This window comes from Falco biarmicus, chromosome 4, assembly GCF_023638135.1.
Source record: "Falco biarmicus isolate bFalBia1 chromosome 4, bFalBia1.pri, whole genome shotgun sequence".
Taxonomy (NCBI): Eukaryota; Metazoa; Chordata; class Aves; order Falconiformes; family Falconidae; genus Falco; species Falco biarmicus.
The window spans coordinates 19,454,256-19,477,698 of record NC_079291.1 but is presented as its reverse complement, the minus strand read 5'-3'; the positions used below and the strand labels follow the sequence as shown (position 1 = coordinate 19,477,698).

General features: G+C 44.2%; 1 protein-coding gene across 2 annotated transcripts in view; it reads left to right on the top strand.

Annotated features, from left to right (window-relative positions):
- Positions 1-8,835: 8,835 nt before the first annotated feature.
- Positions 8,836-23,443, top strand: part of BMPER (BMP binding endothelial regulator) — a 145,234-nt gene continuing 130,626 nt past the window's right edge. For both annotated transcript variants that reach the window (XM_056338526.1, XM_056338525.1), the window contains exons 1-2: positions 8,836-9,186; positions 10,009-10,094. In XM_056338526.1, coding sequence (XP_056194501.1) covers positions 9,063-9,186; positions 10,009-10,094 — 210 coding nt within the window. In that variant the 5' untranslated portion in view covers positions 8,836-9,062. The remainder of the gene's footprint in view (positions 9,187-10,008; positions 10,095-23,443) is intronic.

Sequence of the window (23,443 nt, the reverse complement as noted above, 5' to 3'; positions counted from 1 at the left end):
GCTGTCTATTCATCCAGCTGGAGTGGATCCAAAAGCAAAGTGCGGAACTGTTGTGAGCACTGGCTAGTGCTCACAATGCTACTTTCCCTAGTAGATGGCCTGTGCTGTCATTTTGTGGAATGCTCAGATGTCAATTCGTCATCATTTGGAGTGTGAGGATGATTTTTTTATTTTTAAATAAAGATGCACAGAAATTATCTTTAAGAAGTCCAGTTACTTTCGTTACTTCTGGCATAGAAGAACTGAAAGCAGCTCTGCTGTGGTGTGGCGAAACCCTCAGTTCTGTGATTTATTGTTTGGTATTTTTCTTTCTGAATATGAACACTTGTGAAGGTAAACACATGCTTCAAAACAAGTCCATATAAGAAAGTAATTGTGAAAGTTAATAAACACCATCCTGGGTGATCTGTTAGGGAAAGGTCTCCATCCTCCAGGTGCTCTGTGCCATGCATGTTCCAGGCTAGCCATCGGAGCAATGCCAGCAGGCAGCCAAGCCACACAACTTGCTTGGCGTAGTCTGTAAGTACTGGGGCTGTCTACTCCTTTTGTCTGAAGGTTTCTGGTTGGATTTTTGGGTTTCTTTCTGTCTAGCTTCCCTGAAACCACTGCCTCCCAAGGAAATCCCAGAAGACCCTAGATGCTGACAGCCACTTAGCTGAGTCTGTGGATTAATTTAGGTCTGGTGCCAGTTTGAATGTGAGGGCTAACTAAATGGGGTGGGGTGTCCTCCGCTGCTTCTGGGATCATGACCACATACCCCCAGGCCAGAGGTTTAGCTGTCTGTGTGCCCAGCACTCAGTGCTGCCACTTTCAGAGGACTAGGGACCAAAATCCCTCCTTCTTGGGGGCCCCAGGAGATGCAGCCTCCTTGGGAGAAGAGACATGTTCTTTGGGCAACCCAACACAGAGTGAACCTGAACACAGGGGCGCCCCGAGGTACCACTTCTGCATGGAGTTGCGCTGGCTTCCTCTGGGGACCTGCTGCAAGCAGTGCTTACAGGAGGCCCTTCCGCCCAGGATTGATTATTCTCATTGACCTCATCAGGGCTACTCTGATGTGTGAACATTTCCCAGGGAAGGGTCTAAATTATGTGGTCTGTTAGCACGGTGAGCAGTTTCCAAAGTCCTTCCAGCACCATAATCTTCTGTTTAATAGTACCTGCCTTATTTATTATCTGACTTCCATACCGATACAAACTACACCACAGCCATACAGTCTGACTTTGATTTGATCAAAAAATAAGAATATTAAAGCCAATTTGATCAAAACCTAAGAATATTAAAACCAGTTGGAATTTTAAATGACTTGGTGAAGAGGTAGCTGTGTTGTTTTTCAACTGAGCTTAATTAAAACCCCAAATACCCAAAGCCACAAATTCTGTTCTGAAAATAGTTTATCACCATCCAGTCTCTCACAAGACATCGTTTTGTATGTCAGAATACCTGCCAGCCACTCTCCTGAGACTTCAGAGTCTATGTTTGAAGACTCCTAAAATAAATAGCATATCCCACATGTAGATACGTATTTAAAATTCTGTGAAGCCTTAAACCTGTTGATTAATTGTTTTCTTTGGTCAAAAGTAATTCAGGTGACTCTCTTGGGATTAACCTGCTAATATATACAAGACATGTGACTGATACATTCCCAAAGTAAATACTATTCCCTGTCTCTGTTCACCTCATGCTTCTGAATGATGTATTTAGAGGTATGCTACTGTCAGAGAACTTGGGGATTTGGCAGAAACCTCCAGCGGATCAGCATAATGACAGCAAAAGCCCACCTCTGGCACATTTAATGATGCTCCCATCTCCCCCTGAAAAAGCCTTAGACAGCTGTGAGGCAGGTAGATGGATCACACAGCCTGCTGGAAGTACATATTTTTTCTTTAGCCCAAGTGGCATGTGGGTTTTTTTTTTGTGAAGGTCTGGGATAAATCTGACCTGGGTGAATCGGTAGCAAACTGAGGTATTTTTTTTAACACATTTCTGCTTTGTTGTTGCTCATATACTTGCTTATTTCTGCTTTTTTGTGTACTCTTGTCTACCTTTGGGTTTAAGCACATGCAGAAAGTCCAGGGCTGAATTAGTCAGTCAGACTGGTGGGCAGTTCAGTATAATTGTTAAATCTTGTAATATTGCTTCTTTCATAATGGTTATATTACTCATTATGAAACTGCATAACTAGTAGAAGTTTCAACAGATCGGTGAAGGATTACCCCAATTTACTTGTATATATTACCTGAACGTATCCTGAGAGTTGAAGCTGAAAAAGACTGCTTATGATTGTCAGTTCATTGCTCTCTATATGTGTGGTACTGTCAGTCAGTAGGACAGATGAGGTATTAATCCTTAATTGAGAATGCTTCATTTAAATCAGAAGCCCCAAACAAATAGTAAGGATTTCTTACCTATACCAGCTGTAATTTTGCATATAAGAAAAAAAGCAATCATTAAGTTGTTCAAGCTTTGTATCTGGAAAATAACAATAAATAGGGGTTATTTGTAAAACTATCTTTTGTTTCCAGATAAAATAAAGTATGTTGTACTAATTACAGAGACAGTGAAACCGCATGTCCTGTACAGCCAAAGCCAGATGGGCGAAAAGAAAAAGCACATTCTAGGAACACACCGAGAGCATTTCGCTCGTGTAGGAGCAAGACATTATTAGCACATATGGATTAGATTACTACAACCAGATCTGTGCTTCAGGTTAATTGCAGAAGCAGCCCCAGCTCATCCCTGCCCCGTGGCTGCCGGCTGCAGGGCTCTGCGCTCCCAACACTGCCACCTGCCAGCGGCTGCACCACACAGCGGCTGCTCTTTTTGGGTTTGTTTTTTTGGGGTTTTTTTGGTGTTTTTTGTTGTTTTTTTTTTTTTTTGCCTACCATTGTCGACAAGCTGTAACTTTTTATTATAGACGACTTAAAAGTAATGGCCCATAGTCTTCTCTCACTCGTTTGAGTGCGAACGAGGGCACCCATGTGAAGGAGAGGAGGCTCTGGTTTGATGGATTTCATTCCTCAAACCTCACCTCTGAGTTCTGAAGCCTTTAGTTGTCATCCAGAAAAAAGTCGTGGGAGAATTTCTGCTGTAAAGCAAGAGGAGCAGCAGGAGGAATGAACTCCCAGGGTAGGGTCTCGGGAGGTGAGGTGATGATCTTACAGAACGTGTGCCGCTGGAAGCTTGTCCTTTAGCAAAAATGCGAGCCTTTGCCTTGCTGTGCATGGTAGAGACAGCTGCTTTTGGACTGGATCCTGGCTGGAGGGAAAAATCTTCTATCAAAATAAGCATGGCTTTTCTTTTTGGGGGGCAAGGGGTGGGGGCAAGGCGTGGGGTCAAGGTTTTCTGTGTGTGCTGAGCAGCCCTCTCTTGTACAGAGAGGGTCCATCCTCCTCTGCAAGCATCAGTCTTACATTTTATCAAACATTTCTCTAGTACTACTTGTTTGTTGCATTTACGAGGTAGTCTAGCAGCCAGGTAAAATGCAGGTTTTGCTTTGTCTCACAAACTGAGAACAAAGGAGTACCTTGTGTATGTCGCTCTTCGTGTGATTTCGTTAGCTTGTATTTGTTATCAGACGCAGCAGATGTTCAAGGGCAAGCCTAACACAAAAACACATAACTCACACAACATAATTTTTATTATCTCTGGAAGGCAAACTATTTACAGCAGCGAAGTCACAAAAAGGACTACGAGCACATGCCACTTTACTCTGTTTGCTTGGCCTATGGCCTCTTGAATAGCTTCTGCTGGGAATCCCATAGTTAAGACAGCATCAGCATTTCTGTTATAATTTACTTTTTCATTGTTGTTTCAGCATATTTCATACAGACTACTACAGCAATCTATTGTCTCCATATTGGAGTGATATTTTTCTGCTGCATGCAAGTATTTTTTAGTTTGAGGTACTGGTGGCATTTAGATCCAGTTTAGTTTATGTTCTTTTCCTTTGGTTTGCTATTATATGAATACAGATGATGAGGATAATTGTGAAGATTTTTGCAATCAGAAACTCCCTTTTGTAAGGCTAACTTTTTTGAGTTCTTAGAAAATATAATTTAAACAATAGAAGTATGCATGTTTGACCGTGCCAGGACGTTCTATGTTAATAAACTTCTGAAGTAATACTCATTATCTTTATCTTGCCACAAATAAATTAAATGCCTTGCATGTTCCAGGGGTTTATGGAAAACTGTCAAAATGATGAGTTGTTTGATAAAGCTTATAAACATTTATTCAAGTAAGTCTCACTGTAACTTTTATATACTTTCTTGTACTTTCCTTTTATTTAAGGACTTTGACCATATGCCATTTTTAATCCTGTTACAGTTTTAAAACCTCTTAGTGTGGTCTCCAGACCTCAATTACATCCATTTAGTCTTCTGAACATTTTGCAGTAGGGGAGTTTTATCAGGAGCACCTCTTTGTTATACTCAGGCCGGTCTCAGGGTTTATTAACATCATCTCCCGGAGGAAAGGGGGCCATGTGAGAAATAACGTTAGTTTGCACTGGTAGATACTCTTAACTCTAAAACATGATTAAGCACAGAAATGAATGAATATGTGTAAGCATTTGAAAGAATGCAGCCCAGCTCAGTACGACTGAACTGTGAAGACCTGATCAGCCACCAAAGGATGAGCAGTAGAGTAACTCCCTTCCTCTCTCCCACGTGATAAGTGCAATGTCTGCATCAGGATCCTATGAGTTACTATGGAGCTTCCCGATTGCTGTGTGCTGCTGCACCATGATAATAAAATACATTCCCAAATTACAGGTCTCTCCGCAAGAAATTGCAGGGTTGAAGCTTATGAGACCCACACCTCCAGCTACAGCAAAGGACCTGCTTGATTGTGTAAGTTATTGGATGGAGAGTTCTTTGTCTTTAGTAAAATGTTAATAACAGTTAGCTCAATCTGACATGTAAACCACCTTCAGTGCCTTGTAAATGTAGTGATTTAACAAAACAGAACTGGAAACGGTGAGTTGTGCTAATTGGCATAGCCTTCAATACAGTGTTTATCAGACATACTTTCTTCTTTATTTCAAGAAGTCTCGTAAATACAAAGAAACTGTGTTAAAATAATGCATAGCAACATAAAAGTAATAAAAGCAGGGATACTCCCAGTGCCGATGCATACGCATTGCTATGTAGCTTGCTTATTCCAGACTTTCCTGCGTCGTAAGGGACCCTTAGAACAACCTATGCCTAAGACCTAGAAGAGTCGCCTTCCCAAACAAAAGAAAATATGCGTGAATTATAGTGACTCACTGCCTTCCTCCACTTCTGGAAGATTTCTCTAGCCCATGAAGAATGGGCTTCTAGCGATTTTGACTTACCAGTGAAACAAATAATCACAGAGAAAGATGTGCATGTGATCACTGTCACCTTCACTGTTACTACTGTTAACCACAAAGCTTTTTTTTTTTTCCTTTTTAGGTGGGTGCTGAGTTGAACTTTTATTATGGCCAGCTAATGGCTGACGTTGTTTTATGGCTGACCGATGGGAAAACATCCCTGGAGAAGGAGCTGAATTACATACAAAGTGAACAGCTACTGCTTCATCAAGCTGGATGAGTCCAAGCTGAACAATAAATAGAATTAATGAACGTATCCTTTCAATAGTGACTGATACCATGTAATGCTTATACCAGGGGTCCTCAAACGACAGCTCGCAGGCTGGATACGGCCCCCCAGGGTCCTGAATCTGGCCCCCGATATTTACAGACACACACCCCCCCCCGTCAGGGGTTGGGGGGGAAACCAAGCAGCCGCAGATGGCTGCCTGCCACTTCATCCGTATGCCAGCCCCCTGTTTAAAAAGTTTGAGGACCCCTGGCTTATACAAAAGAGGTAAGCGTTTTGATACTACTTCTGTTTTAGCTGCTAGCAAACAACAAAGTCTCTGTGCATAACCGATAGCAGGACACAGTTTTCAGTGCCACCTTCTGATTTTGCCAAAATTACCATAGCTTTGAATGTTACTTGGAAAAATAAGAACCCCTTCAAACAGGGATGCAAAAGGAAAAAAAACCACCTCAACCTGGAAACTGTACTTAATGCAGCATTACAACCAGAAAGGATGCTGACCTTTGATAAGGTAGATGTGAGAGATAAGGTAAGGGAGACGTAAAAAGCGGAGATACACCCCATACCTGTAGCACTGAATGGGCGAAACTAAGGTGGGGGAGGATTAAGATGGCATATTTCCCCCCCAGGCTGGGTTTTACTTCATGAGAGACTTAAATGAGAGAGCCATCTTCTGTGACATGTCACTATCGTCAATATCAGGAAGAAATAGAGGTTGCTGCTAAAGAGTGTCTCCCCTCTGGGGAACCAGGGCAGCGGGAGACTCGGAGGCAGCACCAGCCCTCAGCAGGCTCATCCCTGGGCAGCTAACAGCCTGTGAAGTGCAGTGTCGGCACGGTACGGGGAGCTGAGCATCCCCTTGCAGCAGGTGCTTTGAGCAAGGAAGAGAAGATGGGCAAATTCCTCACCCCAGCACTGGTGCTGCCACAAAAGAGGCACGGACCCAGGGAGCTCACCCCACAGCCAGTATTTTCATGTCACAGATGTTTCAGAGGTAAGTTTTAGGCCTAATCAGTGTCTTAAAGGTGCTTGGTGCTTTAGTGATGATCGCGCTTGCTTTTTTTTTCCCCCATGGGGAAAGTGAAACTGTGAAACCAATCTGTGTGTATTGCTCTGCAACTGCCCTGCCTTAGCTATGATTTCATTTTGTATTCTTGTTAACTGAATGAGTTATGGCAGGGATTGAGTGTGAAGTTCAGTTGCTCTCACCTCTTGTCTTCATTTTATAAAGGAGATGAAACTTTTTTGTGTTTTCAGAGTGTTTTAGCAAGTTCCCTGCTGTTATTTGGATGCCTGAATTGTTATTTGATGCCCTCAGAGTGATTTGTATGTTTCTCACACCGGGTGCCGTTAATATTTAATGAATTTTAGACCATCACAAAGAGAAGATTCAACGCACGCAATGATATAAGTACTCTCCTGTGGTAGTTGTCACTGGAGAAATTATTAGGGTAGATTTTTTTTCCTATGGCTGTTGCTTTAGAAGGGCTGTGGCTGCACTGGAATTAGAAAAGGGGAACACAGCCACTGATTACAGATAGAGAAGTAAGAAGAAGCCAGTTTGCCAAAAGATTCAGTACATCTTTCCGATGGAAAAAACATTGGGACATGTTAAAATCTCTTCTGGAGTAGTGCATAATAATATATACCTCTGCAGGCTCATCTATGTTTAAAATGCAGGGAAATGTGAAGACGACATTTTCCAGAAAAAAAAAATATATCCAGGTTACATGCATTATATTTATGTACTGAGTTTATTCTACACAATGTGGAGCAAATTTTGCATCCCATTTATATTTTTAGGGAATATAAGCCCATTTTAATGGCATCCAAATTATGATGTTTGCCTGTGCAGCTTCAACCTGCACAGACTGAGGTTGGGAGATAGGAAAAAAATAGGTTTTCTTTTCTCATGGACAGGGATTTTGCTAATGATGGCTACAAGTTCACCAGTATCAGTTGTCCATAGTCCCTATCACAAGATGTATAATATAAGTGTTTTGGGGCTTTTGCTTCCTACCCTGAAGGTAGGTGACAAGTTGTGTTGCGGGTGAGGTATTACCTTTTAGAATAAAGATGCAGACTGGAAGTCTTTGGGGTTTTATTCTTAAAATGAACGTGTGAAAATCTAATTGCCTTGCATCATACTGAGAAATGAAACATATTTTTGAAGCAGCCCTGTACGCACCAGCCAGCCGTGCACCTGATTTGGCATCGCCCTAAGCTTTTTTGAAGCAGCTCGCATCCACCCCCCCAAGAAAGAAGAGTATGTATAGATCCAATGTTTTCCAGCTTACCGTCAGACTAGTTTATTTTGGGGAGCACACGTTTCCCCGAATGAAGCATCACAGTTTGGAGGAAAGCGGTTTGTAAAGCAGGCTGGGGGAGCGCTGTCCCAGCCAAGCCTCCTGCCAGGCAGCACCGGTGACCCCCGCCCGCCCCCCGCGTGGGCAGAGTGGGGGTTCGGCGGTGCCCGGGGCAGCGAGCACCGGTGGGGAGCGGCGAGGAGGAGCGCAGCTCACGGGGGTCAGGCTGGGGCGGGGGGAGAGGCCCCGGGAGCGGCCCCCGCCTGCCCCGGCCCCTCGCGGGGAGCCCCGGCCCCGCCGAGCCCCGCGTTGCCCGGGCGGGGAGAGGCAGCCCCCGGGCTGGGCGGGGAGGGCCGGGGAGAGCCCCGGGGGTGGGGGGCGGCTCGGCGGAGAGGAGCGGAGCGGAGCGCGCTGCGGCGCTCCCCGCGGGCAGCCCCCGCTCCGGCCGCTCCCCGCCCCCGCCCCGCCGGCCGGGGACCGGCCCGCAAGGCCAGCGGCGCCGCACGGGGCGGGCTGCGGGGCCGGGGACCAGCCCGCCGGAGGGAGGCAGCCGGCGCCGCCGCTCTCTGCCCAGGTACCGGGCTCCGCACCGGACCTGTCCGGGGCTCCACGTTTCCTCCCCTCCTCCTCTTTTACCTTTTCCTCCTCCGCTTCTTTCCGCCTCTTGCCCTCGATCCGCTCCCCCTGCCCCCGCCCCGCGGGCGCAGCCCCCCGACGCCGCGGCCGGCCCGGGCGGTGCTCGGCGGGGCCGCGGGAGGGAGTGGCCGGGCATCTCCCGGCAGGGAGACGGGGTCTGGGGCTGGCAGCCTGTCCGTGCGTGTGCGCCGGGGGGGAGGGAGGCATGGGGCCGGGGGGTGCCGGAGGAGGGACTATGGGGAGAGGAAGGTATAAGAAGGGATGCGGGCAGGAGAGGGGGGTGATGGAAGGAGGGGGTGCGGGGCCGAGGGGCAGGCGCTGACAGCTGCTTTCCCCGCACCCGCAGTCCCCTCCCCCGGTGCCGCCGTGGGGTGGGACTCCCCGGAGGGCCACCGTCTCCCGAACTGCTCCCCCCCCCCCACCCGCCCCCGCTGCTGCCCGGCGCCGGGGGTCGGTGCCGGGGGCGGCCGGGCTCCGCCACCCGACGGCGCGTCCGGGACGCTGCCCCGCAGCCGGCGGCACCCCCGGGACCATGGCCCGGCTCGGCGGGGGCTGCCCGGCGGTGCCGCGCCCCGTCCCGGCCGCCGCCTTCTTCCTCCTCCTGCTGCTGGGTGCCCCGTGCCGCCGCGGGGCGCTGGGGTCCTCCCTGCTCACAGGTAAGGGGGCGCGGGGCTGCGTGGGGCTCACCTGCCGCGGGGCTGCCCGGCCGCCACGGGGCGCGGGGGGTGGCGGCTGGAGGTGCAACGGCGTGCGCTGGGCAGGTGAACACACGAACCACCCCCCCCCACCACCCCCTGCCTTCCCCCCCCCCCCATCCCCCCCCCCCCCCGCTTTCCCTCGACGGTTATATTTTCCTGTTATCTGGGGCACGGAGGGAAACGCTGAATCGATTTCTAGCACGAGCAAGGAGCCATTAGATTTCGAGAAGAGATTCCAACATGACACAATACCGGCTCATAAGCGCTAGGGCCGTAAAGGGATTTCTAATTTGATTCCGTCTGACAGTCAGCCTGCTAATTTTGACTCCTTTGCCAATTGGCTGTCGCCCGTTAAAAGGATGCTTGGGTCTGGGCTCATGCTGTACTCCTGGTCCAAGCCCTCGGAGCGTAGCAGACAGCTTTCTGCTGATTTCAGTGAGCTCTGGGTCTACCGTTATAAAAGCATTCTGCTTTGCGTGGAGTACTCGTTATTCTCCACACGTCATCTGAGAAGAGGAAAAGCGTCCTTCTTTGCCGTAATCGGGGCACAAAGAAAGTCGAGGTTTGTGTGGCAATAAAAGGCCAGTCATTTCCCTGTTCCCTTTGGAATCTTGCAGAAACACTGAACATCCCTGCTTGCTTAAAGAGGGCAAATTAAGGCAAGATTTGAAATCAAAGGCTAGGAATGGAGCAGGGGTTAAACGTGAGTGCGATGAGGATGGTTTCCAAAACCAGCTGGGGGAATTGAAACATGTCAGTATTTTCAATTTTCTATTTCAGGATCCGTTGCAAAATGTGAAAATGAAGGGGAAATTCTGCAGATACCATTTATCACAGACAACCCTTGTATAATGTGTGTTTGCCTGGTAAGTTTGGATTTCAGATTGTAAGAACATTCAAGCCTGTACTAAAAGTAACTGCACAGAAAGGGGAATATTTCACATAATCAAATCTTGGGTGCTACTGTCACCTTTTGTGTAACACAAGGTTATCTCAGAGCTGAGCTAATGGAAAGTAATCCAACCCACGATCTGGCAATCGTTTTCTTTGACTTTAAAACTCTCAGGCACAAAGTTGTACATGACTTTAACGTGACATTGTGAAAGCACATTTACCGTGTGAATTTGGAGGGAGAACTGTTTTCACAAAGTCAGGGTGCAAACAAAAAGTCTTTGCTTGTAGCTCAGCAAAGAGAGCGAAAGGTAATGTTTGGAAACGCCGCTGCTTCGAGCTCCCATGTGCTTTAGTTGCACACAGCCGCGGTGCAGGGTGAAGGCTGCAACGTGACTATACATGCTGGAATAAGACGACAGTGAAAGCACAAGCGATGCTTTCATCAGAGCGCTTTGTTCCAGGGATGACACTGCCTGCTGTGCTGGGAATTCAGTGGTTAATAACGTTACTAGCTGATACACATTTTGGGGAGAAACATTCCCTTTCCTTGTAACTCTGCTTCGGAGTTAAGCATTTTTGGGAGCAATTCAGCTGGACAAGCCAAGGCTTAGGAGATATTGAAAATCAGTTGTTCTAAATAGAATTTCCTACAATGTATTTAAAAGAAAGCCATAAACCTTAATTTTCTGTTGAATGCAAAGAAAAGCATAGACCAGAAAGCACTACGTTTTGCGTTTTGGAAGTTGTAAAGTAGCTGAATGCTCAAAATGTGCTTTGCTTTAGGACTGAAACACCAAGACAGCCTCTCCCTCCCTTCTATTATTGCTATTAATATTATTAGCATTAGCCAGCATTATTATAAGTCTATAAAAGACTTAAAGAATTGTTTCAGGCTGCCTTTTAGAAGGCAGTTTTGGCAGCTGTGGGACCCTGATCTTGAGCCCCCTGAGGCTGATGTATATTGCTACAGAGTTCAATAGATTTTAAGTGAAAGTGATAACTTTCCAGCTAATAGTGATAAAGAATAAGTTATTGATTTTTCTGAGTAGAGGGGGCTGGAGAAAGGAGAAGCATGGGATGTGGTGAGTAAAGAAATCAAAAGGAAAACAAAAAAAAAAAAAAAAAGAGATGAAGCTGTGTTTTATCATGGATCACCTTCCCAAATATGTCTGCCACCACTCTTGCTAATGGAAGTTGGTGTTAACCAGCAAGGAAGCAATTTATCTGTGAAGGAGCAGAAGTTCAGTCTTGGGCATCAGGGCAATAATGCATCAGGGTAAAATACTTGTATTTATAGATCTCTCTAGACCTTGGCTTTATTAAATCAATGAGCACCCTTTTAGTGCGTGAACATGAAGAACTGCAAAAACCCTTGGATGTAAAAACTCTAGATCTCTGCCATTTGTAGAGCTTACCTTAGTGACATGGCAACTGGGGGCATTTGGCTTCCTTCTGTGCAAGGGGGACACTGATTTATTAAGAGTGCAGATGCCTAGCAATTTGCTGCAGTTACCTGCACTGGACGTGCTCGGTTTTACTTCTGCCAATGGAAAAATGTGATCCCTGTTTCGTGAGTTGGAAGCTGGGAGACCTGGTAGAGGAGAAGGAAACCGGTCTGGAGATACTGACTTTAATGCTGTGCAGCATCCAAAGCAATGACTTATTGGACAGCCTGTTGCGGAAATCTTCGTTCAGGCCTGCCACAAGGGAAAAGATCAATTTTAAGAGGTCTGGGGAGAACAGAAACAAAAGAAACCATGTGGTGATTTGTGACCAGGAGGGAAGAAAGAACCAGGTATCCTGACATCCAACTAGAAATATTGATTGTTTAATAGCAGTTCAGTGAGGAACTTTCTCTGGAAGACTGATCTTATGCTTCAAGGGCAAACCTGATGGATGTTCATATCATAAGAAGTGAACAACTAAAAAGAGAGCTTAATCAGCTGTTCCAGGAAGGAACCTATTGCTGTTCATGAGAGGACAGAAAACTCAACAGAGGGCACTTGTGTTAAAAACACCAGTAAAGCGAGTAACTGAAATATTGGAGTACAGCAGGTCTCCCCTAGCAGTGATACATTCCCATGCCTGCAAGCTGCCATAAATAGCTGCACAAGTTACAGAACTCTGAACAGCTCTGCGAAGAAGAGGAATATCTAAATAACTCCCTTCCAGGATTTTCCCCATCTCACAAACGAGAGGAGACAGAATTGAAATGCGAGAACCGAATGATCAGGTGTTTGACAGAACTGACTCTGTGGGTTGTATCCTGCTGGAGCATGGGGATGCATCCTAGCATGGGGGAAAGAGGGAGGCAGGGTAAGCAAAGCCATCTCCAGCTTCCTCTTAACAAGCTAAATCAGTTGGGAGGGCAAAGCAACAGGTAGTACTCTAAGAGGAAATGTGGTAAAAACTGGAAACTCATAGGTTATGAGTAAGTTGCAATAATGCAACAAAGACTGCGAAGAGCAGTTGCAGATTCAATTCCATATACACCACTGAGAAGTCTTAGCAGGAAGACCAAAAACAAAAGTCGTCTTTTCTCATTTATTAGTGGAGACAGGGCAGATTGCTTTTCATGATAGGGACATGAATAGGACCAAGGCAGATAGTGCAGGGACTGGCTTTGGACAGGGGGTGCTGCTGTAGTAGAGCTTCTAGCTCTTGTTTTAGAGTTATTGGTGATGCAACCCCCTGAATCTTGAATACAAAAGGGAAGCTGTTGGGGATATCCTAGAGGCAGCCAAGTCTAGCTACCAAACAAAATGAGTTAATTCTTGACCATCTGCTGTAACATGTGGAAAGAGAAGTCGTGGTGACAGGGGAATTCAGATGGGGGGGCGTGCTGGAGGTTTTGAATACAGTACACAGTAAGCTATTCACTTCTAAAGTATAGGTAACACTTTTCTAATAAAAAGCCATTGCACCCACCATGAGATAATTCTGTTTTGGGCTTCCCTGCTTGTAGAAATGAAATGTGGTGGAGTGCACGGCACAGCACTGATGCTTGCCCTTAATAGAAGGGAACAGGTAAGACTAAGAGTGTGTGTGTAAACGTACAGTGTAGCTCTGTATGTGAGAACTACCAGCTGAACAAGCCACAATTGGCTAAAATCTAGAGTTCCCTGATTTGTGATTTATACATCTCTGCTTTATGGTCTTAGTAATGCCCATTAAAAATGGTCATTTTTAACATCTGTAAGACAATAGTTTCAATGTGAGCTTTTACAGTTACAACACACTAGCAGTGGTCTATTGCTGTCCAACTAATAATCTCTAAGTACTTAATAAACAAGGATGAATTTGATCTCCAAAGAACATCATTAATTACTGCAAGATTTGTAACAATACAAAAGCTGACTGCAAGAATTGGCCATTTTAATTTTTTTTAAAAAGACAAACATCAAAGTCAAAGAAAGATTGTGGTTTATCCACAAGGAATTTCTTGTAGGACTGTGCTGAAAGCTCAGGTCACCTAACTGCTGGTGTAATGGTTTGACTACAAAGCCATCCCTTCTCACTTTATGCTCGTCCACTTTACAAGTGGATGTGGGTGGTACAGTCACAGTATGAACACACTCATCATCTTCTTTGTCTCTCTGTCAACAGGCAGGCTGCAGAGATGCCAGGTTTTTGGCATGTCTGATCTCCAGTGCGTGATCTGTAGCATGGATGGGCAAAGGCAAATTAAAGCTGACTTCACAATCCAGCGGTTTTGAGAACTTTGATTTATGGCTTGCTGTTTCTATCTGCAAAATGCTGTTAGAGCTAGTGCGCCTTGGGCTTCTGCACACTTCCACCTTGAATGGCTGTGGTTCCGCATCTCTGAGAAGATACACTCTCCCCAGAAAGCTGCCACGCCACCTGGCTTTCCATAGGGTTCAAGGTACTGGAAGAGCACAAAGCAGGCAGCAGGCAACTGAAAGTACCTGCTTTCTTGTGCGTTCGCCTTACACGCTGTTAAACACAGCAACTGGAGGAAGCACTGGCACCCTTAGTGCTTAGGGCTAATGGGTAAAGCAGATACACAGAAGCTACACAGGAAAAATTGTTATTCTAGGTCACGTAAAAAGTGCAGGGTGGCCTACTGGTGCGGTGTCATGGCTGAGCCTCCCATTGCAGCCCTGTTTATAGCTAAATACTCCTCTGATGAAAGGATGGAAAATGCTCTAAGCTGCAGCGAGCTCTGTGTCAGAGGAGGGGGAAGAACAGAAAGTGATGGATGTGATGGGCAGTACCAAGGACTAAGTCAGTCAGCTTTGTGAAGAAAAAATATTGTTGTCAAAAAAGGTAAATTATTATTTCAGATAATGATGTGGCCCTTGACAGTACCAGAAAAAAAAAAGAAAAAGATAGAGAGCATTTGACTGTGAAATTATTTTATGCTTAGTGATAAGTAGTAAGAAAACCTCACGTCCTGCTGGCTTCTGAAAATCAAAGTGATGAAACTGGGTTATAAAGCTGACTGAAAAAAGCTTGCGTTTTAAAGAACTTGTCTGAATTGGCAATGATGTTTATAGGTAAAAACACATAATCTTGATGGTATCCATAATGGAATTATTTTTATTTGGTTTGAGAAATTGAGTCTTTTATTCCAGTTATTAAATGTTTTAAGACCACAAGCGTACATATATATATAACTACACTACCTAATGCGAAGATTCTCTTCTAAAATTTTCTCCCACATCTGTGGAAAAACAAGTTTATTTAAATCCCTATGAGTATTTCCCATACCTCGTGCAGTTTGAGGAACTCAAACATATCATGTATGACAGATTCAGATCTTTATATTTGAAATGTGAAAGTTTTGGGCTGAGGGTAGTGGGGGCATGAGTAAATTTCTGTTAGTACAAACAAACTTCATAAACATGAAAACTTCCCACAGTTTGGTAAGTTTTTTGTTATCTGTATACTGATGATTTCAAAATGTTAGGGGAAAAATGCTATTAACAGAATACTGGGAGAACTTTCGATTAGATTTCTTTTATATGGGTGTCAGGATATAAAATAGGCATGGAATATTTAAGCTCAACTCTGGTACAAGTACGGTAAACGATCAAGTGTAGCAGGGTTTTTGTTGGTACAGCTTTCTGGCTGGAAGGCATCTAAAACTCAAAATAGAAGTAGGCTCGCACCTGATATTATGGCATTTGCTTTCAAGAAATATGTACTTCAACACACACGTGGAAAAGACATAAAAATGCTACAGTCCATCGGAAATAGGTGAGATGAGAATCTGTGCATAATTATAGGACAAGAATTTAAAAAATCACAGAATTAACTTCGCTTGAATTAAACCTCTGAGTGCTGAGTTTTTGAAGGTGAGATGAGCTCAGCAGTGACAACGATGACAGGTGGTGGTGCCAGTGGTGGCGGTGCTGAGAGCCACGTCATTTTATGCTCATTTATCATCATCTGCATGGACTCTGAGCACCTTGCCAGAACAAAGCAGAGGGCCAAGAATAACCTGTCCGTTGGCCAGTGGTGTATATATTTTTAAAACCCAAAAATGCCAGCTGAAAGGGACAGGTGAGAAGCCAGGAACTGCAAGGGAATAGATAAGTATACCTCAGCTAAGAGTGGTCTTCAAATTGCAAAAGTGTGGTGGTTTTTGGGGGGTTTTTTTGGTTTTGTTTTTTTTCCCAGAGAATGAAAGGTTTTATTCTCATTGTTCTTTGTGGGGAGAACAGGTCTTTCACTTTTTTTTTTTTCATTTTTCCAAAATAATTTAGAACAATGTGAGTTGTATCAAGAAACAGCTGATAAAAGCCAGTAGTGATCTTGACAAACCACATCTAAACCAGTACCATTTCCCCTGCCTCTTTTCCAACCCCCTTCCATCAAGCCTGCACCTCAAACGTGCCAACTGCACCTGAGGAGTGGTAATCATATGTCTCAACCTTTTATCACCTAAATCCAGAACAGAAGGAAATAAATGTGAGCCACAAAGTGTAACCAAGTGTCGGAAACCTGAGAAAAGTTTGGAGACAGGAGCTCAGGAAACTAGAAATCAGAGCTTTGCTTGGCGTAACTTTTATTCAGCATGAAACATCATTCTGTAGTTTAAATTTCCACTTTTAAATCCAAATGTGCAATGTAGAATTTGACCTTTGCTCATAAAAAAATTATGTTAAATTCATCATTATAAGACCTAGTGTTCTACCTAGCTTGAACCAACAGAGCAATGAAACCAGTGCAAGCAAACCACAAAGTGGAAGAAATAACCTCAACCCTTGTCCCTGACCTCCTTAAAAAAAAAAAAAAAAAAAAAAAAAAAACAACAAACCATCTCCGTATTGCAGACTAAAGCAAGAAAGCTACTAGATTTGCTGGGATTCTTTACCTATAGCATGGTTGGTTTCTGTGGCCAATGCACAAGCACACAGCTAGCCTGAGAGCAAGTGCTTGACACGTGTTCAGTGGAGATGGCAGTGTTTTAGTACAGCAGGATTCAATTGTTGTTGCGTCAAGGTATAATGCATCCCAGATGGCTTTTAGTGGAGTAGTGCATATTAAAAAAAAAAAAAAAAAAAAAAAAAATCATCAAACAATTCTTTCATACCTATTTGATTTAATTTAATTTCGATAGTTTACATATATCAACTACAGAATCTTCCAAGACCGCATCTTCTTTCAATTTAAATATTCTTGGTCTTTATTACTGTATAATATAATCAGCTTTCTCTTCACCCACAAAAATAACAAACAAAGAGACAACAAAGTCTATGATACAGTAGTGTACTGGTAGTTTTCACCCTCATGTTACTGCAAAAGAGAATGTTGTTTTGATCCGTGTATGAAGGGTTCCTGGAACACAAACATGCTCCAACATGATGAAAGCTTTATTAGTTTTTATCCAGTTTAAAAAAGATACAGATGTATATGCCCTCTCTTAAACGAAAAACAACCCAACACCCTACACCCCAAAAACAAACCCTGAAAGCAAAACCCAGTCATAATGCCATGTCTGGCATGGTACAGCTGGGTGTCCCACGTGTGCTTTGTAATGGAGACTGAAGAACAATGTGTGTGTTTGAATACGTTTATGAAGATGTTTTTGCAAGTGCAAAGCGAGTTGCATGAAGAGCCTAGAGATGGTTAAATGACCTGTTGTGGAGGTGATTGCTTTGGTAGACTCTCCTGAAGGACAATTCAGGCACGTTCAGTTGTACTTGCTCTTAGTTCATGCAACACCTGTAAGAAAAGGCTTTGGCTTGCCTAAGAGTGAAACAGAAACTGTCTAGGGTAGAAGATGGTGACTCTAGCTTGATTCTCAAAGTTTCCAGCAGCAGTGTTGAGGCAGTGTTCAAGTCAGTTTAGTCCCATATACAGGTATGGCCCCCCTGGCCAAGTACTACCTTGTGCAACATCTCATCTAATTTTCTCCGCTGAGGGCTGAGTACAGATTGTATAGCTGGGTGCTGTGTCTGTGCCATCTGTGGACCTTCTGAAGTCCACTTTCTGCACTTCGCTTCACATTCCAGAGCTGCCTCATTGTGGCACATTGCTGTGCAGGCACATTTGCCTTCAGTTCGCTATGCTTTATTGTGACATCTAGTTTGGAGACATGATGCACAGTCATATGTGACTTATGATTATGACGAGGCCTTTCTGGAAATCTGCAGGCTTGAAGGAGCCGTTTCATGTTGTTCTCGAACCACATGGGATAGTGAAGAGTTCACCACTTGCACATTTCTAACATAGAAGCAGCTGCATTGAGCGAATGTACGTATGCACACAGTGCTGAACTGATTATAGGTCTTGGCAAAACCTCCTTGGAAGACAGCTGGTGATATGTCACTGTAATGATGATGAAGATCCTATCCATCAGGTATGGAAATGAGATTCTTTTTGGCATAAATAAAGGATTAGAGAACTTGAATACAAAAGAACATATTTAAAATGTATAAATAATATGTGGAAAAATATGAAGGGCACAAAAATGCCGTAAACTAAATGGAAAAATGTAATATTAGTTGCAAATGTCCTTGGAATGTGTCTACAATAAGTGCAAAATGGATCAGTCTAGGTTAAGGCACTTTTTTATTGCCAATAAGAAAAACATTATTAAAGAACTGGTCCAATATCAAAATGGCATTTTAAAAGCATACAGTTACCTGTATATAGTTTTTATTAGCTTTCAAGTTTCTTCCGTTGACTTGTTAATGGTCTTTTTAAGAATTATGATCCTGTAAGTGAATGGCTTACAGTGTCAGTACTTCTGCTGTTCTGCTTTGTGCTGCTATATAGAAATAGATATTTTTTTCCTCACCAAATATCTGGTTTTATTTCCCCATCACGTTTTAACAGAAATTTTTGAGGTAAGAAAAATATTAAGCAACAACCAAAAAATCAAATGAAAATGCAACCTTTTTATATTGAGCTTATGGTCAAATAAAAGGCGGTTGTGAAGAAAAGACAGTATTGTATAAAAGCTTTTACCTGTAATACTACTATTAAAATGGCTGTCATACCAGTGCTTGCTCATATTGTACCTAATAACTGCTGTAATTACTTCCTCTGAATCTTACCATCTTATGCATTAAGCTGCAGATAAAAAATTCCTGGTCTGACCTTTTGTCCGACTGGGCTCTGTGCAGCATTTTGCATCCAGGTGAATTCAGTGCTGAGCCCCCTGGTGCCAAGCACAGTGTGGACCCCAGCCCTTCTCATCCCCAGGAGCTGACCTTGAGACCTGAGTATCATATACTTTTTTTTTTTATCTCTGCCATATATTTGTTAGACTTTCTTCCTGCTTTTTTTTCCCCTCCATTTTCCCCTTGCGCCTGGAATCCACTTGCTCTAGGTAGTGGTCCAAAATGGGATGTTAAACTAGAGCCATGTACCACCGCCTGACTGAAAAAATAACATGTCTTCATGCGTTGTCTATGATTTGCATCCTCTTTACTTGTTTCCTTATCCGTTCCACACACATCAACCTCCTGGCTGTCATTTTCATTTTCTGTATCGTATCTTAGATCTTCCAGAGAGGGAAGCATTGTATGTTTGTGCTGTGAAGTGCTATGGCAAAAGGCTATACTATGAAATAGTGTTAGAGTTGGAGATCTACCTGTGCTTGTAAGCACAAAAGATGGAAATGTGATAAAATGCCATGAAAATGATGGAAAAGATGATGTTTTCCCTGACAAACTGAGGTCCCAGTTTTTCTGAGTCCCTGTTTTAAGCAAACCTTTTTGCAAAGCTTCAGTGTTAAGGGTTGAATCAGGCTGTCTTTAGCTCTGCCTTAGAGCTATGATTACATTGCATTTTGCTCCAGAGCAGGTCTAGTTCATATAGGGCATCTGCAGTCGGTTGCACGGTAGCAGTGCTGCCTTATGTATGCATAAACCCCAACCTGCAGTGTTGAAATTTTCTGTAAATCAGATATTTAGTGCAAATTCCTCAATTATGTAAACACTTCCATTTCAGTTTTAAGTTTCTCTGTGCTGAGCACTGCGTTGGCTTCAGTGTCCAGAGCTGTGCCGGACTTGAGAAGTTGAAGTCTGCCGTTTCTACTTCACACTGAAAACCCCAGGTACTGCTCATCCCTGGGCTGCTAAGGTGCTCAGCATCACCTCAGCTCCCCTGCTGGCTACAGCAGTTGCCAGTTGCCCCTCTCCCCAGACAGCCGTGGTATGGCTCGCCTCCTCTTCTGTAACTAAACATCTCGCTTGAGCCATGAAAACAGCAGCTCTGCACTCCTCCTTACCCAGGGGGATGCAAGCCAAGGTGTCATAGACCCCTGGCTGGGACAATCAGATTTCTGATAGCTCATAGCCTAAACATTGTGTGTTTGGGGGTTTGTTTTCTTGTTTTGCTTTTTTTAGCTATTCTGACATCTTTATATTCAATTATATTAAGTGGCTTCAATGGGAATTGGATCTTCCTCAAGATTTGGAACCGTCAAAATGCATTCTGATGGCCAGCTAGAGGCATACATTTGCATCTGTTTTTCTGGTTTGCCTTATGATTTATTAGTGGCTGAAGAATAACAGAGCTTGATTGCCCTGAGGTTGTCTCCTCCTCCTTTTTTTTTGTCTGGGCGGTGATGTGCCGTTGGGGCATGGTTTGGGAGAGATGGGGAAGAGCTGATAAACGGCTGCTCTAAGGCTCTGTAGTGGTTATGATCCGATTGTGCCAGTTAGTGAAACACCTCGAGGTTGTGCCGCTTGGAAATCGTTAGGGCAGGAAGGAGCCAGGCAGGGTGGCTGGGCTGGAGATAAGGCTATTAGCTGAAGGATTGCCTGTGGGACCTAACATACTGATAAGAGCAGCAGGCTCTCCTACTACTGTTGATCATTTTCTTGTGACAGAGAGTAAGAGAATAATTGTTTTCTGTTCTGTATATGGCAGTGCACAGTTGATCATTTTCATATTTAGCAGTTGTTTCCCTCCCCCCCATCCCTACAAATACTCTGTTCTGGGGGGAGCAGTTACTTGGGTTAGGTGGATTGGTGTGCAACCTGGCAAATGCTTTTGATTACAATAAATGAATAAAATTATGTTGGCAGGTAGACTGCATAACATGCAGGCTTTTTAGCCTGTAAACCAAAGGGTGTTGGATGGGTTGTTTGTAAAAGCAGTGGATAAAAAAATGCTGGACAATTAAAATCATTATACATTAAAATGTTGACGGTGTGGTAGTGCAAGAAAACTTTTTAACAGATGCATGCTTGAGGCTTAGTTTGTGATCTAAAGGGATTAAGCATTTCTGGAGAAACTTGCTGATGTGGACATGTAAGATGCAGCATAGTGCACTGATGCTGAACCAGAGATTGTTTAACATGAAAATGCCGAGGAAACAGAAAAAACGTGCAATTTGTGTAGCTTCTGGAAAAATGTGTGTGTCCAGTTTAACTTGGGAAGGTTTCCAATTCCCAAGCAAAAACTCTTTGGCCCAAAAATTAATCTGAAGTGGAATTTTAAAAAATATCTAGAACTCTAGGCTGTGGTAGTAAGAAGTTTGATTGCTTTTATGTATTTGTTACACGAAGGGTACATATTCAGTGCCTAAAATTATGTGTAATCATTTTATTGTAAAAGGAGTATCTTTGATGCCATCAGGTTTCTTGGCATAATTAAATCAATCCACATATGGAAACATACAAAGGTGGGAGCCAAAAAGGAGAAGAGAAAGCCAATTGCCTACAAGAAAAGGGAGGGTTGCTGGAAGGCGGTCATCTCCAGGGATGGGTAGGCAGCTCCAGGCTGTTCACTGGGCAGTGCCTCTTACATACAAGACAGCACAAAACCCACTGGTGAGACAGAGCTTTAGTTGAGAGGATGTGGATGTGATGTGACTCAAGGAAACCCATGTTTGACTCTGGAACCAGAGGTCTAAAAGGGTTTAAAGCACCTTCTAGAGACTTATTGTTACTACTGTGTGTTTGTGGACAACTTGTGACTGTGGCCATAAGGTAGTTGCCATCAAAGGATTTAGGTTAACTCACTGAGCAGTGCTGTGGTTGGGCTGTTGGACCAAGCAGCCCGTGATAAATCTCTGGTCTCCTCCATTGAGAAGAAAACTCAGAACAGGAATTCCTTACAGCTGGCGTGCCAAGTAGAGCTGACAGCAGTTGCTGGCTATAAGCCCTTACCCTAAACTTCACTCTCTCTCTGTTTTGGGGCCGAGTGCCTCACGCTGTTCCACTCGGGGTTCACTGCTCTGACCTGGGAGACAGGAGCACCTCCTCTTGTGTCATACAGCTTCGCAGCTGGCAGCTGTGGGAGAAAAGCAGTTTATTGTCAAGTGTATCGAGAGTCATTGATGCAGAGATTAGTGATTTCGTCTTGGTCAGGAGATTCTCCTCTGGGCTAGAGAAGTGCGTTTCAACTGCCCATGTAAAACTCAGCGGTGTGGACAGGCTGGATGAAATGCTGTTCCTCTTCCAACCCAGATCGGGCAGTGACTTGGCAATGAGGGCTTTCTCTAATTGCAGAAGAAGGTACAGTTAATAAAACCCTAAGTTTCCAAGACCTCAAGTGGATACTTTTTAGTTTTCTTCAATTTAGTCCCAGGTTCTCATTTGTACATAGCACTTGAGTCTCTCATCACAAAGAGCCCTTCCTATGCTAAAGGTGTGAAACCTTTGGATTTCAGGCTGGCTTTCCACCTCTCCTGTGTTTTGCCCCCAGCTGCCCGGGTAGTAGCGTTGCTGCCTGAGATCTTGCTCTTCAAAGAGAACAGTGCTATCCCACACAGTGAAATCACCTCTGGCTGCCTGGTGAGCGCTGTGGACTTCAAGCCAGGCATAATCCCTTTCCTGACATTTGAATCTCATTAATTGGGTTAACAAGATGCTATCTGCGCTCCATACTTATGTAAATATAACCTGCTAGCAAAGATCTTAATAGCACCTGATCTGTCACGTTGCCTTTACAACTATCAAGAGGTACCACTGCAGGAGTCACTTCCAAAAGCAGGTTGTGTTCGTGGTCCCATGGGTCCCTTTATAAGCTGTAAGAAATGCTGGTGGTCAAGGCCAACTGTTCAGATGTCTTTAAAGTGTCCCACTGGTGACCGAAAATCACTTTGTCAAGATGACAAATGGCTCGCGCATACCCCGTTCACCTCAGAGCTTCAATCTAACGTCAGCTCCATTTACTTGTCAGAAACAGGTATTTTTTTTACTTCCAGCAGAGCAAGTGGGGCAGGGGAGAGGAAGGAGCGAAGGGAACACAGGCTGAGGAAAAATCTGCTTGTATGGCTTCTATTCAATGTATTATTGTAGTTGAGATTTGCAGGCTTTGGACATAGCAGAATCTGTTTGTTTGTACATGTGCAAAACAGAAAGAAGGGAATTTGCTGTTCAGAAGTGAGAACTGTCCCTGCAGGGCTACGATTATGCAAAAACTTGTTTTAACCACTGGATTTTTCAAGCAGAAAGTGGTTGTGCATTGTGAGTTTCTTATTTTGGACAGTAGACTTCTTTCCAGAGCAACATTGAAGAATAACTGTTTAATTAACTGGGTCTACGCAGTGCATGGGGCATTGTGCATGTGTCTGCGCTGCAGAGCTCGGCTCAAACCTCTGAACTCGCGTGGGTGGTTTCATTGACTGCAAGGGTATTGTCATGTGGCGAAGCGATCAGGGCTGCAAGTGAGGGCTTCTACATCTCACCCAGAAGCAGCGAGGGCCAGGCCACAAAGTACGGTCAAAGTCAGCTTGAGAACTGTGAAAGCAACTTTGACAGCTTTGGCTTTAAGTTTCCTCTTAGTGACTTCCATATCACTTTTGCTTAGCTCACGAGTCAAAATAAGCTTTTTCTCCTAGTAGCTCTAGCGTTGGCTCAAGTTTTGAAAGTCACAGTCTAACTTCATTTGG